The sequence below is a fragment of the Lithobates pipiens genome, unplaced genomic scaffold, assembly GCF_037356315.1.
Source record: "Lithobates pipiens isolate NorthernLeopardFrog02 unplaced genomic scaffold, aLitPip1_a1.2 Scaffold_1, whole genome shotgun sequence".
Taxonomy (NCBI): Eukaryota; Metazoa; Chordata; class Amphibia; order Anura; family Ranidae; genus Lithobates; species Lithobates pipiens.
This window is the reverse complement of record NW_027507685.1, coordinates 147,712,753-147,731,123: the sequence shown is the minus strand read 5'-3', so window position 1 is coordinate 147,731,123 and position 18,371 is coordinate 147,712,753. Positions and strand designations below refer to the sequence as shown.

Genomic DNA, 18,371 nt, shown 5'->3' with positions numbered 1-18,371 from the left:
TCTATTTTGGTCTGTTAAATACACCATTGAAAGTGCTTTGTTATATCTGTTCAATAAGTGCACTGAAATATCCAGCAGTGTTACCAGCCCTATCTAATCCCCCTCTGTGGTCTACAGAAAGCCTCCACTGTATGTTATGGAGATGCGGGAAGGTGCCTGGCAGTAACACAATTCCTGCCTAGGGTGACGCCGCTGCTCCTCCACATATTCCATACAGACAGTAGAAGGGGGTCTCCCTATGACAAGAAGTGTTACTGGCATGAGCAAAGTAAAAAAGACAACTGAAAAAAAACACAACTGATGTATCCACCACCTCTAAGGCCTGGTAAGCTGCAGTATATTGCTCTTGGATTTAGATACACTTTAGGGTACATAAAAACACATCTAGACACCTACATTTAACTCTCGCTGTCAGTTTACCTGCATTGTGTTTAGCACAGGTACACAATATGAGTCCATTTTGAAATATGTTAATTAGTCTGAAGAAAGTTTTGAATATTCTCATAATTTATGATCAAATACATTAGGGTTGATTCATCTAAGGAGAGAAGGCTATTAAATTAGTGAATATTGGTAAGTTTGCTTGTTCTCCCTGTGCTTGCGGGGGTTTCCTCCGGGTACTCTGGTTTCTTCTCACACTCCAAAGACATGCTGGTAGGTTAATTGGCTCCTGTCTAAATTGGCCCCAGTATGTGTATGTATGAATTTAAGTTAAGCCTAGTACACATGGGCCAAATGTTGGGCAGCATCAGCAGGTTCAATAGAAAGCTGGCGTGACTCTGCCAGTGTGTACTGCAGCCGGTCGGATAGAAGCCTGTCAATGTGTCATGAACGGAAAAGGTCTTCCGATCGGCTCCCTCTCAGCCGCTTACCAGAGTGTTCTGGCGCAGGGGCATCCGGGAGAGGATGAATCTCCCCACAGGGATCACAGATTACAATAACAACCCTGATCGAGGTTCTACTTCTTACGCTCTATCCAAAACTAAAAAGAAACAAAGCTTTGTCTGGGGTTGGGCTGTAATATGTATATGTTCATTGAAAGTTGTAGTATGTAGCAAGGAGTAAGCAGGTGTGGGAGCTGGATGGAAGATTGATGTAGAACACATTTTCTAGCGGTTTCTAAGAAAGACTTTTTTTCTGAACAGGGGAGATTGCTGTACTAACATCACATGGTTAATACAACGGCTCCTCCTGAGCTGTAGTTTTTTTTTTTCTGTTCAGCCCTGCTGGGTTGAACAGGGGAAAAAAACACCAGTGTGTCAGTACACACTTTAGGGACCGATATAGGGACCAGGGTGAATGTAAGCTCCTTGAGGGCAGGGACCAAGGTGAATGTAAGCTCCTTGAGGGCAGGGACCAAGGTGAATGTAAGCTCCTTGCGGGCAGGGACCAAGGTGAATGTAAGCTCCTTGCGGGCAGGGACCAAAGTGAATGTATAATATACTGTATATGTTAAGCGCTGCATAAATTGTCAGCGCTATACAAGTACCTATAATAAATAAATAATATGTAATAATAATTAAATAAGGGGAACCTTGGTTCACTTTATATATCCAATTGTGTGCAAAGGAATTCTAGTATAAACAGCACATGACTGGTAACAACAAAGTGAATACAGGTTTAAATTATTTGCTCTCTTTCACTCTGCAAAGTGAACATTTAGTTCACAAAGTGAACGGCCTCTAATTCTTTAGTAAATCAAACGCATTATTGTTTGTTCTAACTCTTTTAATACAGAAATGACCTACAAATTCTCTTTCAGACCACTCAGCTGTATCTAACAGATGATGGGAGTTCAGGCAGAGAAACAATGGTGAGGAAAATTGGCAGCTTTTAGGAAAAGTCCACATTTGAAGGACTCTCACAAGTTAAGCATAGGTGGGCTTTTTATGTGTGCCAAGGGTGATTGCTCTGCATGGCCTCCACGTTCTTTGCTGTACTGTATCCGTGGATGAGGTGTGGCACCAGGGGTATGGATCAGAGGCAGCTTTGGCTCTTCAACTGAATGCCTCGCTCTCAGATTCATACACCTGACATCAGATACCCACCTTTGTCGTAGTGAACACTGGAAGAATGGAAGAACAGTAACTGGGCAGTGCCACCCCTACTGCCTTGTAGAGAACTTTTATGAGAGAGTCTACAATACTGTGCAAAAGTTTTAGGTAGGTGAGAAAAAAATGCTGTAAATTAGGAATGCTTTCAGAAATAGTTTACCTTTATCAATTAACAATATGGAAACTAAATGGACAGAAGAGAAATTCAAATCAAATCAATATTTGGTGTGGCCACCCATTGTCTTCAAAACAGCATCAATTCTTCTAGGTACACTTTCACTCAGTTTTTGAAGAAACTCAATTTTATTAATTGATAAAAATAAACTATTAAAACTTCTATATCTGAAAGCATTCTTCATTTACAACATTTTTTCACACCTGACAAAAACTTTTGCACAGTACTGTACACACAGTATATTTCCTTTTTTTAGTTTTGGAGAGTGCAATAAAGTTTTGGAACTTGGAAGTTGTCTGTGTACCCACTAGAGAGATTTTTTACCCAGAATTAAGGACAACCAGGTGAGATGAATTGACAGAGAGAGCAACAAAAATATATTTAAGTAAGGCTGGGTTCACAATTATGCAAATTGGATGTGCGTTTCCTTACATCCAATTTGCATGACAGAAGACTGTGACCGGCTCTCGATGGAGCCAGTTCACACACCTCCGATGCAGTGGCGGTTAGCATTTGAAAAGGGTCCTGGCTCCATTTAGGCACAAATTCAGGCAAAAATTCGGACCTGATTCACAACTGAATCGGTGTACAGGGGCGCACCCGACCTTTGCTGTGAGCCACGGCCGCAGCAAGTGTGAACCCAACCTAAAGGATTAACAACCTTGTCAGGTTTTAACTGCAGCTGATGTCTTCCTGTTCCATTACTCTACTACCATCTGCCTCTCGTTCCTTACCCTGGTGTCATAGGGACAGGAGGAGAGGATGAATCTCCTCACAGAGATCACAGACCAAAATAACAACCCTGGCCGAGGTTCTATTTGTTCTGCTCTATCCAAAACGAAAAAAGAAACATAAAGCTTTGGCTTGGGTTGGGCTGTAATGTGTATATGTTCATTGAAAGTTGTAGTATGTAGCAAGGAGCAAGCAGGTGATGGAGCTGGAAGGAAGATTTTCTTGCGTTTTCTTAGAAAGAAGTTAATAAACCTGAAAGTGTTTGAAAACGTACATTGTACTGGCCAATAGATAACATATTTCAAAATTAATGGACCCACTTTTTTAACATTATTAGGCAGTATTGTATTCCACAATTAAAGACCACTTGTAAACAGTAAGACTCAGCCATTTTCTTTCAGACTCAATAGTCAACTCATCCAAAACAAGGATTAGAGACAATACAAGGCAAAATGTATCATCTGTACAAGAGCATTAGTCTCTTCTAGTCATCTGAAAAAGTGGGCTATCATGGCAATTGTCTAACTCAGAAAATGGCTATTAGTTGATGTAAGAGATCAAAAGTGTGAAAGCAATAACCCTTCACCCCTGAAAGTCAAAACAATTGGATGCAGAGAATTTTTCAGCCAGTGTATCTCTCGTCGAGACAGTGAAGGCATGGGTGATGGGAGGGGTAAGGCCCCCTTTTCAGGCGGACCTGATCGGACCATCTATAGCTCTCTATGGAGTGGCGGATGTCAGCAGACATTTGTCCACTGACACACGCCGGCATCCGATCCAAGCTGCCAAAAACAGAGAGATCCGTTCCATATTCACCTAGCAGATCGAATGACAGTTCGATGGAAACAGCCAGGCCCTTTCCATCCGACCGTCCCATAGAGAAAAGCGGGCTGTGTCTGCTCTGCATCCACCTGCTCAGCAGACAGATTCCACTGAACAGTCCACTCCATCTGAAAGGGCCTAACTATAAAGGTTTTTCTTGGCTGAAAGTGATTTAAAAAAAAGCTTTAACTAGACAGTCACTCTAAATGGAATCTAGTGGTTTATATACATTTTCTTTATTAATAAGGGTGTGTACAAAAACAATTTTTTTTCAATCTGTTTATGCAGATAGATTTGAGATATTGCATATATGTTGTATCCTTCTTTTTAGCCAGCAGGTAGAGCTCTAAGCTCCTTTTTACATGTTTACCAGGCTAAACGTAACTGCTGTGTTGAAGAAAAACCTGTTGTGTACAGAGCTCAATAGCTGAAACTGAAATGTACACACACGTGAATGAGTCAGAGGGTTAACCCCCCTTCCTCCACACCCTGCTTGTTAAGATCCATATAAAGTTTCACTCAAAGCGTCTAAAGGCAAACAGCCTCAAAACACATATCTGTTCCTTTTAAAAATTGACTGAGAGAAGCTGACACCATTATTTGGCATTGCAATTGTTGTAGTTGGGTGGAACTAGAAATTCTGTCTGAATTAGCTTATCTTTGGGGATAAAAAACGCCAACAGGATTAACCACACCTCCAACCATGCAAAGCTTGTAATATCAATGCTGGGATGAGTTTACATTTAACCCTAACTGCATTTGCTGTAAACACAAAAAACAAAAAAAATTTTTTATTTTGAGTCGTTTTTACGGTCAGACTATTTTCTTTGAATTTTTTTCATAGAATAGTCAACCAATGTTCCCCAAGGTCAGGGATGAAGGTGATGCTGCAATCACATACTTTTCTAAGGTCTTAGGACTCTTTAAAAGTGGCAAAGATTGAAAATCAAGTTCACACAGCAGTTCAGATTGTTTATAACCAATGGTATAAACAGTGATTTAAAGTGACAGCAGTTAGCATGCAGTTTATGAGTGGTGATTAATCAGGTGGTAAGTAAAATAATAAATGCATCAACAACTTAACTTATATTATAAAAAAAATAAAATAAATCAACAAAACAGACAGTAAATCTTATTAAAACAAAAAAAATATTTAAATTTAACAAAAATAAAATTGTTGGGATTTAAGCAGTAATAAACTTTTATAAGAGGTGGAAAGTACCTTGTTTTTCTTAATGAAAGGCCACAACTTTCCGCGGGATTTGCCAGGGGTTTTGGGATCGGTCTTCCCGTCAGCCTTGGTGTTTGTAAGACTAGTGTCCGACACAGTGCGTTTTATGGACTGCGTGAAGTCCTCAAAGTCAACATCTCCGGGAGGCTCAAACCCAGATTTGAAGGCTTCTATGACTGTCTGAGAATCCTGAAATATAGAAAATAATAGGAGAGTCTATAAAAAGTGTCACATGGGGGTCAGAGATCACCAGCAGCAGCCATTTGTAAAAGAAAACAGCTCTTTATTAATTCCTCCCAAACAGGTAACATATATAGCACAAAGGAACCACATGACTGGCTCACTGCCGTTTTCTTGGTCCCACACTGGGGTAAGGTAACTCCAAGTTTTAGGGTTCCATACAGGCCGCAGAGATTCAGCAAAAAATGTCTCAGTATCCAGAGCATTCACTTTGCTCACAGCTACTGAACTTTTCCACACTGCCTCACAGACACAGGTTCTGATTTCCCTCTGCTGCCTTTCAAGCCTCCCTTGCCTGGGGCTTAACCCCTACGGGACCAGAGTCCTGGTAGTCAGGGTTTGGAGGTTCTTCCCACCCAAAACTATTTAAAACTCTGAAATCCCGAGTCCCTACTATGGACCTAACAATTCAAAGAGTACTGGAAATTAGTCTACTTCAGCCTACTTCAGCCATACTTCCCCCCCAAAACACCACACCCATCATGGGTGAGAACCCCTGAGTACTCCGCAAATGTCTCAAAAACTGTCCCCCTTAAAGGGACCACGACTCAAATATTGGAGAAAAGCACCTGCGGTCCAGGACACATTCCCACTGTCCTGTACAAAGGTTACACTGAAAGTATACAAGAGGTAAAAGTGACTGGGCCAGAAACTATGAAGAGAATGGACCTCACGTGTATGTGTTCAATAATGAAAAATTCCATTACTCAATTCAACCAAGCAGATCCTCCTAGTTATGTTTTCAGAAGAGTGTAAGAGAATGAAAGGGAAATTCTGACTGGTTGTTGTGGGCAATTTGTTGTCAGGTCACCTTGAGGCGAGGTGACAGGTGCACACCGTAGGGATGCGGAGTGCACCGCGAGGTTGTGGACCCTACGGCTGACTGCTGCAGACGGGGACAGATCCCACTGGGGATAGAGCGTGAGATTCCCTGGGGCGCGGAGTCTAAGAGCCAGCTGGTGTTCACCAGAGCTTCGAGTGGTGAAGATGGTCTTGGCTGCAACTGGCTCCAGGTCGCGACCCCCAGGGTCCCCCAGCTCACACCCACAGTAGGCAACAGGAGGATAGGGATGGTGAGGGACAAAGCCAAGGTCGGGGCCACAAGCAGAACAGAATAGTCGGGTACACGCCAATAGGTCAGGGTCACAGGCAAGCAGGGATGGTCAGAACACGCCAAGGTCGGTAACGGAAATCAGTAGCAGAGCACACGACAGGAAACAGGAAGCTAATACACAAAGGAATACACAATGGTTGATCAGCACTGAGCCCTGCAGTGCACAGGTTTATATAGGCTCCCTGATAGGGCCTGGGGTGGAGCCATGCTTAGAGGAGAGGTTATAAAAACCACCAGGTGGAAGTAGCTGGCTTCTTAGTCTGAAGACATGAGGGAAGGTAAGCAAACACAGGAAGATCACTGCATAACCATGACAGTACCCTCCCTCTTACGAGGCCTCCCCCTTCCCTGCCTGGGTCCAGGCTTAAAGGGAAACTCCAGATGGAACCTCCTTAACAGACAGGGAGCAAAGACCTCAGATGCAGTGATCCAAGACCTCTCCTCAGGACCCAACCCTTTCCAAAGTACGAGGTATTGAAGAATGCCTTTACGGAGCCGGGAATCCAAAACTTGACTAACCTCGTATTTTAGATTATCCTCAGAAACCAAAGCAGAGGTAGGGAGAGGACGAGAGGACTTGAGGACTAAAGGCTTTTTAGGAATGGGTAAGGGCATGAGAAGATCAGGAGTCTGAGCAGGGAGCCCCTCACCCTTAAAGTTGAGTTGGGCATCCATCACAGGACCACCAAACTGGGCAGAGGTCAGTGGATCCCTGAGGTCAGGTTGGTTAGAGGGTGACATGTCGCAAGATTTAAGCTGGATAGCAGAAACACAAACAGAACCCTGAGAAAAAGATTGAAAACCCCTCTTGGCCGAATGAGGTATTCTATCCAAAGGATGGATTGAGCCTCTTAAATGGGTTTGAACGGACATAGTAGTAGTAGGGTGAGACTGGGTCACAGAAGGTCCTGAACAAGAAGCAGGAAGCTCATAGGGCATGGGCTGGACTGGCATAAGTGGTGTGGAGGCCGACTGATTAGTATTGTCAGATGTAGCGACCATCTCAATCGCATCACAAGGCATAGCGACTCTGGAACTTGCAGACAAGTTAGCCTGGCTGTGCGTCCAAGGGAGATTAGGGACAGGCAGAGGTAAATGGTTATGCGAACTGGAGCGAATGATCGACTCAGGTTCATAGGTGGGCTCCTCATCCAGAGTATCACATGACCCAGAGAGTGCACCAGTCCGACTATTGCAGGACGCGTCCCAGAGATCGCCATATACAGCAGGAAAAGCAGAAGATACTGGGGTGGTGGTAACGGGAAGTCTCTCCTTTGGGGTACCCTTGAGTAGACAGGAAGAGGAACAGGAGGAACCCCAAGCCAGGATCCGTCCAGCAGACCAGTCAACGTGTGGAGAATGGAGCCGAAACCAAGGAAGACCTAATATGATAGGAGATGAAGCCTTAGGTAAGACAAGGAAGGATATCCACTCCTGGTGGAGTGTCCCTACTGACATCTTAACAGGAATAGTCTGGAAGCGGATAGGACCCCCTGGGAGAACCGTGCCATCAATCGCTAAGACCACCAATGGTGTTGTAAGGGGCAAAAGGGTAAGTCTCATGGAGGACGCAGTTTCCCAATCCATGAAATTGGCAGCGGCTCCAGAATCAAGATGTGCTGAGACCGAACGAGAGGAAGCACCGACATGAAGCAACACAGAAAGGAGAAGACGAGACGGTGAAGGTGATATTTCAGGGTCTAATACTCCACCTTCCAGATGTATTAGCCCTGAGCGTTTTTCCGGACGAAGAGAACAAGTGTCACGGAAATGACCTTTAGCCCCACAATAGAGGCATAGGCCCAGAGTTCTGCGCCTAGCGCGTTCTTCAGGAGATAACTTAGTCCAGCCCAACTGCATAGGTTCCTCGGTAGGCAGGGGGTGCTCCTCGAATCGAGGAGAAGGGACTGGGGACTCAGGATGCCTAAAGAACGGGGAGTGCTGGCGTCTTTTTTCCAGGGCCCTCTCCTGAAAGCGAATATCGATCTGGTTACACAAGGTGATGACACTGTCCAGATCAGCAGGAAGGGATCTTCCTGCTAATTCATCCTTCACTCTATCAGAGAGGCCATGTAAAAAGGTTGCAACTAGGGCCTCATTATTCCAGCTCAATTCAGCTGAGAGGATACGGAACTGAAGAGCATACTGTCCCACAGAAGCGGCCTCTTGACGGAGACTTAAAAGAGCGCTTAGCCGCTGAGGAGACACGACCTGGTTCCTCGAAGATATTCCGAAAAAGTTTCAGGAAATCAGACAGGCTAGAAACCACTGGATCATTCAGTTCCCACAGAGGGGCGGCCCAAGCCAACGCCTCGCCGGACAGGAGGGATATGATATATGCGACTTTTGCCCGATCGGACAGGAAGTTTTGGGGCTGAAGTTCAAAATGAATTGTGCATTGGCTGAGGAAGCCCCTGCAGGCCTTGGAGTCCCCAGAGAAACGGGACGGAGCTGGCAGTACTAATGAATGCGTGGATGCGACTGGTGCGATAGGTGCAGTCGCAGATAGTGGTTGAGGTTGTTGAACTGGGGGTCCTAATGAGGCCTGAACCTGTTCAAAACGGGATGCCAAATCCTGAAGGAATTGCATCACCTGCGTCTGATGCGATTCTTGGGTCCCAAGTTGCCGAACTAAGCTCTGCAATGGATCATCTGCAGGAAGCACGTCAGCTGGGTCCATGGCTGATCAACCTTGAGGCGAGGTGACAGGTGCACACCGTAGGGATGCGGAGTGCACCGCGAGGTTGTGGACCCTACGGCTGACTGCTGCAGACGGGGACAGATCCCACTGGGGATAGAGCGTGAGATTCCCTGGGGCGCGGAGTCTAAGAGCCAGCTGGTGTTCACCAGAGCTTCGAGTGGTGAAGATGGTCTTGGCTGCAACTGGCTCCAGGTCGCGACCCCCAGGGTCCCCCAGCTCACACCCACAGTAGGCAACAGGAGGATAGGGATGGTGAGGGACAAAGCCAAGGTCGGGGCCACAAGCAGAACAGAATAGTCGGGTACACGCCAATAGGTCAGGGTCACAGGCAAGCAGGGATGGTCAGAACACGCCAAGGTCGGTAACGGAAATCAGTAGCAGAGCACACGATAGGAAACAGGAAGCTAATACACAAAGGAATACACAATGGTTGATCAGCACTGAGCCCTGCAGTGCACAGGTTTATATAGGCTCCCTGATAGGGCCTGGGGTGGAGCCATGCTTAGAGGAGAGGTTATAAAAACCACCAGGTGGAAGGAGCTGGCTTCTTAGTCTGAAGACATGAGGGAAGGTAAGCAAACACAGGAAGATCACTGCATAACCATGACATTTGTTTTTTATTTTGTACCTTCAGAAGCTTTTAACCATGAACGAAGATTAATTTTATTTACTAGAGTTTAGTGCTTTTTACATGTTTATGTGGCCAAGCCAAACAGACTTGATCCTGACATCCTTACAAACCACAACTCCATATGGATAGCTGCCAGAACCTGATTTGGTGTGTTCATGCAGGTGCAGAATTGGCGCTCAGACGTGCCACGGGTCTCTGCCCGATTCTAGAGATTTGCTACACATCTCCATGTCCCTGATAAGGTCGAGAAGATGAGTAAGGATTTAACAATATTTCCGGGTGAAGTTCTGCTTTAAAAAAAGTGATAAAATAGCACAACTGTAAGATTATCTTATTGGTATTACTATCTTATCTTAAAGTACTGATGTTGTTGTAGGTGGTTCCCGGGCAGACGAGACCTACACCCCTCAAACTTCTGTCTATTTGGTTTGCATATTATGCCAAAAATGTAAATTGAAGCTCCACACCACTGCTAAAAGGTCTAGATATTACTTTATTTATCTCAATAAAGGCCAAGGGGACTAGAGAGTAGTCAAGGTGTTTGGCTGCCAAACCAGCTGTTGGCAAGACCTGTGCTTGTAATCACGCTATAAGGAATACTAATAAAGGTCCAATTTACTTCTAGCCCATGTATATTGTTTTCAATCCCAAGCCCTGATTAAGGGGATGTTTCTAGACCCCCAAAAATGCATTGGTTGTACACCTTTGGTGGAATTAAGTAATATCTGGAAGTTTTAGCATTGTTGTGGCACTTCAATTTACATTTTTCAAAACAACTGTAAAGGGGGCATTCTTCCCACTGACCACCACTGTAAGGGGCATTATTGTCATTGACCCCTGGTGAATTGATTTTAGCAGGCTTTCCCTGGCATTGGAAAATTGTTTCAAAAGTCCCTCTGGGGTAAAAAGGTTGAAAAAGCCTGGCCTACAATATAGCCCACCACTTCACCTGTTCTGAGAGCATAGAATTAATTACATTTAATAGGTTCTTCTCCTAGATAAAGTGTCTGCCTCTGCTGTCCACAAATTGCAGCAATATTACGCTGCTCTCCAAATGGATTTACACCCATCTATGCTGTTACTCCACTATCACTTACAACATTTTGAGCATGCCTTGTGCTTCAGGCCATCTTCACTCCTGCAATAATCTAAGTTATATCAATCAGATTTTAGATGCATGTAAATGTATATCCAGATATTACCCAAATGTACCCCTCCCAAACCAAGAGAAGAGAGGTGGGGACAGATGGAGTTCTGTAGTCAACCGGGCAGGGCACTATTTGGGATTTCAGTGCAGTAGAGGCACTGTGTTGTCAGTCCAAACATGAAGTTAGGAGCACACTGGATTTCTGGTAGATTCCGGTATTTTTCTGTACATTATTTTTTTTTTAAAGGATAAAACATGGGAATGTGTGCACATAAAATAAGAGAGAGGTACCGAACATGTTTTGTTTTATTTTGCCCCAACATACAATAGTAGCACAAAGCCTGTAAAATCTGCTGTGAGCACCTGACGTGTCTTGGCTGAATGGCAGCCATATTAGTAAATCAATGTAGCTTTTGTCTGTATTTTTTTATGAAAAGCAGCAAGTATGACCAGAGGGAAAATCACAAACCTATTTCAGGAGTGTGATGCAAATGATTGCACTGTATTCTAATGAAAACCAAAGAGAAGCATGCTTGGTGTCCAGGACAATGAACTGCTGGAGTACAGAAGGATGCAATACAAAGATTTAGATCTAGCTCTAGGCCTGACTGTGCTTCACGCTCACATTGTATACACTCCCAATTTTCATACCGCGGTCGGATTATAAACCTCTGGCCTATCATTATCCTTTCAGTGTGTAGCAGTGGTGAGGAACACAAACATCCACAAAGACTGCTTATTAAGGGTTTCAGCCCACAAGGAGGTCATGTTAAAGACTAACATTTCATAGTGCTTCAATGAGCCATTCATTTCAGTTAACGGACTGCACACGTAAATTTTAATCTGTAATTCAAACTGATTTGTAAAAGAAAAGAAGCTTTCCTTCTATAGAAATCTCAGAATAACTCTTACCTGCCCAATGAGAAATGCACATTTATTCTGGCAACTACCGTATGCTGTTTGCATAAAAAGTAATCTGCATATATCTGATATTCATAGATTTATGGGGCTTCATTTGTAAAGCATCTGAAATAAGTACTGTTTATGTGGCCACCAACATGATCATACAGTTTGTATAAGCAGACAAAGACATGGTTGAGAAATGGTTTCAAACATTTGAAGCTCCAGCTGAGGCCCCTTTCACACAAGCAATGGGCCCACCTGTCAGTTTTTCAGGCAGACCTCACTGGAACCTCCAGTGAACTAATATCCGTGTACTTTCAAATGTTTCTAAATCAATCCAGGTGTCAGAAAGGAAAATGGGAAAAGATTGTGTCCTTTTTAATTTTTTTGGACCTACATGATCAGAGACCCCTGACAATGTCAATTGATGACTTAACGTGTAACATCTACCACGGCCATCCTGTTGGTTTGAAACTTTGTGATATGCTGAATTTACTTTGATAATATGTGTATAGAGTTTTTAACAAATGCGAGTGATAATTTTACTACAACATGAGGCAGCTCTTTTCTCTTTTTGATTTAGGTTTTTAGGAATTGATCCTTTGTTCTGTTAGAGTGATTCTTTAAACTGGAAGTGTGCCCGCAACATTTAACAAGTACAAGAGCATGGCAATCATGGTGATCGGTTGTATGGATATGCTGTATAAGCATTTTTGACCGCTTAATTATTTGGTGGTCAACATCAGGTGGCAAGAGGCTATGTGTGCTTATTGAAGCTGGCAGGAGTTCTCTTGATACCACTTCATGATCCCTAAGCCTATTTAACCACTTTCAGACCGGACCATTTTGCTGGTAAATGACCAGAGGTCTTTTTACACTTTGGCACTGCGCTGCTTTAACTGGTAATTGCGCGGTCATGCAATGTTGTACCCAAACAAAATTTGCGTCCTTTTCTTCCCACAAATAGAGCTTTCTTTTGATGGTATTTGATTGCCTCTGCGATTTTTATTTTTTGCGATATAAACGTAAAAAGACCGCAAATTTTGAAAAAAAATGATATTTTCTACTTTTTGTTATTAGAAAAATCCAATAAACTCAATTTTAGTCATACATTTAGGCCAAAATGTATTCAGCCACATGTCTTTGGTAAAAAAAAAGTCAATAATTGTATATTTATTGGTTTGCGCAAAAGTTGTCACATCTACAAACTAAGGTACGTTTTCTGGAATTTACGCAGCTTTTAGTTTACGACTGCCTATCTCATTTCTTGAGGTGCTAAAATGGCAGGGCAGTACAAAACCCCCCCAAATGACCCCATTTTGGAAAGTAGACCCCCTAAGGAAATTGATAAGAGGCATGTTGAGCCCATTGAATATTTTATTTTTTTGCCTCAAGCGATTGAATAATGACAAAAAAAAAATTTTTTTTTTTTTTTACACAAAGTTGTCACTAAATGATATATTGCTCACACATGCTATGGGCGTATGTGAAATGACACCCCAAAATAAATTCTGCTGCTTCTCCTGAGTACGGGGATACCACATATGTGGGACTTTTTGGGAGCCTAGCCGCGTACGGGGCCCCGAAAACCAAGCACCGCCTTCAGGCTTTCTAAGGGCGTAAATTTTTGAGTTCACTTCTCACTACCTATTACAGTTTTGAAGGCCATAAAATGCCAAGATGGCACAAAACCCCCACAAATGACCCCATTTTAGAAAGTAGACACCCCAAGCTATTTGCTGAGAGGCATGTTGAGTTCATGGAATATTTTATATTTTGCCACAAGTTGCGGGAAAATTACAAACTTTTTTTTTTTTTTTTTTTTTTTCACAAAGTTGTCACTAAATGATATATTGCTCACACATGCCATGGGCATATGTGAAATGACACCCCAAAATAAATTCTGCTGCTTCTCCTGAGTACGGGGATACCACATATGTGGGACTTTTTGGGAGCCTAGCCGCGTACGGGGCCCCGAAAACCAAGCACCGCCTTCAGGCTTTCTAAGGGCGTAAATATTTGACTTCACTCCTCACTACCTATTACAGTTTTGAAGGCCATAAAATGCCAAGATGGCACAAAACCCCCACAAATGACCCCATTTTAGAAAGTAGACACCCCAAGCTATTTGCTGAGAGGCATGTTGAGTCCATGGAATATTTTATATTTTGCCACAAGTTGCGGGAAAATTACAAACTTTTTTTTTTTTTTTTTTTTTTTCACAAAGTTGTCACTAAATGATATATTGCTCACGCATGCCATGGGCATATGTGAAATGACACCCCAAAATAAATTCTGCTGCTTCTCCTGAGTACGGGGATACCACATATGTGGGACTTTTTGGGAGCCTAGCCGCGTACGGGGCCCCGAAAACCAAGCACCGCCTTCAGGCTTTCTAAGGGCGTTACAGTTTTGAAGGCCATAAAATGCCAAGATGGCACAAACCCCCCCCAAATGACCCCATTTTGGAAAGTAGACACCCCTAAATTTAGGGGTACACTAGTGAGACTAGGTAATAAATGGCGGGTGCCCTGAAACTATAAAAAAAATAACTAACCAACCAGCGTCACCTGTAACAGTTATATGGTGATCACTGGTGAAAGGGTTAACTAGGGGGCAATCAGGGGGCTTTATGCGGTAGTATATGGGGGTCCCTGGCGCTATAAAAAGCTGCGGCGAACCTAAATACCTACCTGCCTAACTAGCGTCACCTGTGACACTAATACAGCGATCAGAAAAACGATCGCTTATTAGGCTGGGTTCACACTGGAGCGATGCGGGAACGCCACGAATGCGCGGCGGGTTCCCGCATCGCATGCCTCCCGGCGGCAGTTCACACTGCCCTATGCGAACTGCTGGGAGTGTCAGTGAAATGTTACTGACACCCCCAGATCAGTTCGCATATCGCAGTGCGATCTGCAAACTCGGATCGCATGGTGTGAACACCCATGCGATCCGATTCTGCTGCGGGCCAAAAAAAGGGTCCCGTGCGAATTTGCGGCGGGTGCGGCGGGTGTGGCGGGTGCGGCGAATGGCTGAACTCGAATCGCACAGAGATCGGATGTGATTTGCACTGCAGTGCGGTGCGAATCACATCCGTTCTCAAACCGCTGCAATGTGAACCCAGCCTTAGTGACACTGGCGACGGGGGGTGATCACGGGGTTAAACCTTTATTGGGGGGGTTAGGGGGGTACCTTAGAACTAAAGGGGGCTAACCCTAACTGCCCTAACAGTTATTAGTCACAAATGACACCCGCCGGGTGATCAGGGGGTTAAACCTTTATTAGGTAATAAATGGCGGGTGCCCTGAAACTATAAAAAAATAACTAACCAACCAGCGTCACCTGTAACAGTTATATGGTGATCACTGGTGAAAGGGTTAACTAGGGGGCAATCAGGGGGCTTTATGCGGTAGTATATGGGGGTCCCTGGCGCTATAAAAAGCTGCGGCGAACCTAAATACCTACCTGCCTAACTAGCGTCACCTGTGACACTAATACGGCGATCAGAAAAATGATCGCTTATTAGGCTGGGTTCACACTGGAGCGATGCGGAAACGCAGCGAATCCGCGGCGGGTTCCCGCATCGCATGCCTCCCGGCGGCAGTTCACACTGCCCTATGCGAACTGCTGGGAGTGTCAGTGAAATGTTACTGACACCCCCAGATCAGTTCGCATATCGCAGTGCGATCTGCAAACTCGGATCGCATGGTGTGAACACCCATGCGATCCGATTCTGCTGCGGGCCAAAAAAAGGGTCCCGTGCGAATTTGCGGCGGGTGCGGCGGGTGTGGCGGGTGCGGCGAATGGCTGAACTCGAATCGCACAGAGATCGGATGTGATTTGCACTGCAGTGCGGTGCGAATCACATTCGTTCTCATAAACCGCTGCAATGTGAACCCAGCCTTAGTGACACTGGCGACGGGGGGTGATCACGGGGTTAAACCTTTATTGGGGGGGTTAGGGGGGTACATCAGAACTAAAGGGGGCTAACTCTAACTGCCCTAACAGTTATTACAGTCACAAATGACACCAATGCAAAAAAAAAAAAAAAAAAATGACATTGGTGTCACTGTGACTGGGGGGCAGGGGTAATTGGGGGGGTGATCGGGGGGTAAAGGGGGGGTGTGAGTGTGCCTGGCATGTTCTACTGTGTGTGTAGAGTGTTGGTGCAACTCACCGATCCGCTCTCCTCCGTGTCGGAACGGAAAATACCGACACGGAGGAGAGAATACATCACTTCCTCTCCTGTGTTTACATTACAGGAGAGGAAGTGATGTCACGGGGGATTTCCATTCGTCGAGAGCGATCGCGAGGGGGTGGCCATGAATGAATGGCCGCCCCCTCATCCCGGATCGCTCTCGAAGAAATGCCGACCGCCGCAGGCACCGGGGGGGGGCCCGATCGGGCCCCCCACCCGCGGGCAGGCAGGGACTTATATATACGCCCATATGCCTGCCCGTGCCATTCTGCCGACGTATATCGTCGTGCGGCGGTCGGCAAGTGGTTAAAGTATTTGTTAACCCCCCAAAAAAAACAAAAAAAAAACAAACAGATCCTGTTCCCTTAAAGCATGTTATACAGCACAGTGCTTGTGCTGTGTAATTTGGCCCCCTGTGACATCTGAAATACCTGGCTGATCCTGCCTGGCTATACCCTTCCCCCTGTACGCTGACTCTGATGTATCAGGGCTCTGTGATACGCTGCCCTGCTCTCGTGTCTCCTCTGTCCTATTCCCCCCTCCATGTCTGCTTGTACCAGTGCCCGCCCCCCGCTGCTGCTGCTGCTGCTCTCATATCTGCAGCTAAATCCTTCCATCTTGTCTGTACTATAATAAGTAGTATCCCTGTGTAATGTAAAAAATCTGCCGATCTGTACCTATACGACAGTGGCTTCCAGCACAGTCAGCTCTCTCCTCTCTCCCCCTCCTCCCGGGCTGACATCAGCAGGAGGGCTAAGCCCCGCCCACTGGAACTGTAAGCTTAGAGAGAAGATAGCTGAAAAGTCAGCTGAGTGCTGGGAGCCGAGCTTATATAGGTACAATCCAGGCATAGGGTCACTTATTATGGTACAGAGGGGATGGGAGGATTTGAAAGAAGTTGGTTAATTACCACTTTAAGTTATCTCTGACTATATATTTGGGGATACTTCTCAATGACTTGTTTGGAAGACTTTCCTTTTATCTGAATACATGTTTATGTTTACTTTTATTGAAAGCGCTGCACTTTATTTATACATATTCATAGGTAAGCCGATGCAAGACTGTTTAATCTGGCCACCCGTAGATCCAACAAGGGTCAAGAAAATAAACTGACACTTGTCACAAAATATATCCTGCATTCTACTCGGTCACAATTTATTTTTTGCCCTATGCCCGAAGTCGGTCTTGAACATGCTCAATAAAGCTTTTTCTAACAGGACAGGTGGGAACCCCTAAGGCCGCGTACACACGGGCGGACTGTTCGCCCAACTTTGTCCGCTAAAGTGTTTGGGCGGACAGTCCGCTCGTGTGTGGGCTTTCAGCGGACAGTTTCAGCGGACAGTTTGACGAACAAGGTTTTTCGGAATTTACACGCCGAAAGTTATAATGCAGTGTATAGGACGTCGTATTTTTCGTCCCGTCGTACGTGCCGTTCACGTCATCGCGCACGGTTTCAGCAAACTGTTCGTCCGTCGTGTGTGGCCATGTCCGTCCATGCTAAGTTTGAGCGGACTGTTTGCCGAAACTGTTTGACGGACAAAGTTGGGCGAACAGTCCCCGCGTGTGTACGCGGCCTAATAATGTCTGTATCCATTTACATATTCCCAGCACAAAGGGATACTGATTGTGTTACTCTCAAGCTTGGCACACACCGTGTACCTGGCCATACACTGTAGGGATTTTGGATAGATCTCCTTCAGTGGGTGGTCCTGTCGATCACCTTCTGCTCAACATCCCTTGATTAAAAAAGTGGAGGAGCTCTGCATACCTGGTGGAATTACATAGTGGCCTAATGCTTTTGGCATCCGGGTTACCAGCTTCCATGCACCCTTTCCAACAAGCCTTACAATGAACCCATCAAAAGCTCTACTCAATCGCAAACCCAAGGGGATCTCCAGACTCAGTTTGCCCTTATGACTCATATTCTCATGGCTGCTAAATAGGTCATAGCTAAGGCCCGGATAATGCAATGCATCCCTGTTTGGACCATAAACAATGAAAAATAACAGCACGTTCCAAAATTACTAAGTCCAAATTTGGTAAAATGTGGGACCACTGCCTATTGAACCTACAATGGTCTGTCTTGGAGCATCCAAAAGCACCTACTGCCAAACAATCAACTAACCCCCCCCCAAACCCCACCTTACTGCTCCCTCTAAACTAGAAATCTCTTCTTACCCTCCCTCATCCTCCATAAACTCCCTCACTGACCTCTCTTTTTACTCTACTCTTCTCTCCTTTTAGATACGAGACCTACATATGCAACAACATAGGCCACCTGATACTAAAACCAACTCAACTCTTATATTTCCAACCTATCATGAGTACAGCTGATCTATGTGTACTGATATAGGTTAAGAGAAAAAATCCACACGGGACTCCCTCAGGGGCAAGAAATAAAAAAAAAAGAGTTCAGTGGT

At 44.9% G+C, this 18,371-nt stretch overlaps 1 protein-coding gene across 15 annotated transcripts in view; it reads right to left on the bottom strand.

Annotated features, from left to right (window-relative positions):
* Positions 1–18,371, bottom strand: part of FNBP1 (formin binding protein 1) — a 337,048-nt gene that overhangs the window by 58,828 nt on the left and 259,849 nt on the right. For all 15 annotated transcript variants that reach the window (XM_077478333.1, XM_077478293.1, XM_077478325.1 and 12 more), the window contains exon 9: positions 5,006–5,203. In XM_077478333.1, coding sequence (XP_077334459.1) covers positions 5,006–5,203 — 198 coding nt within the window. The remainder of the gene's footprint in view (positions 1–5,005; positions 5,204–18,371) is intronic.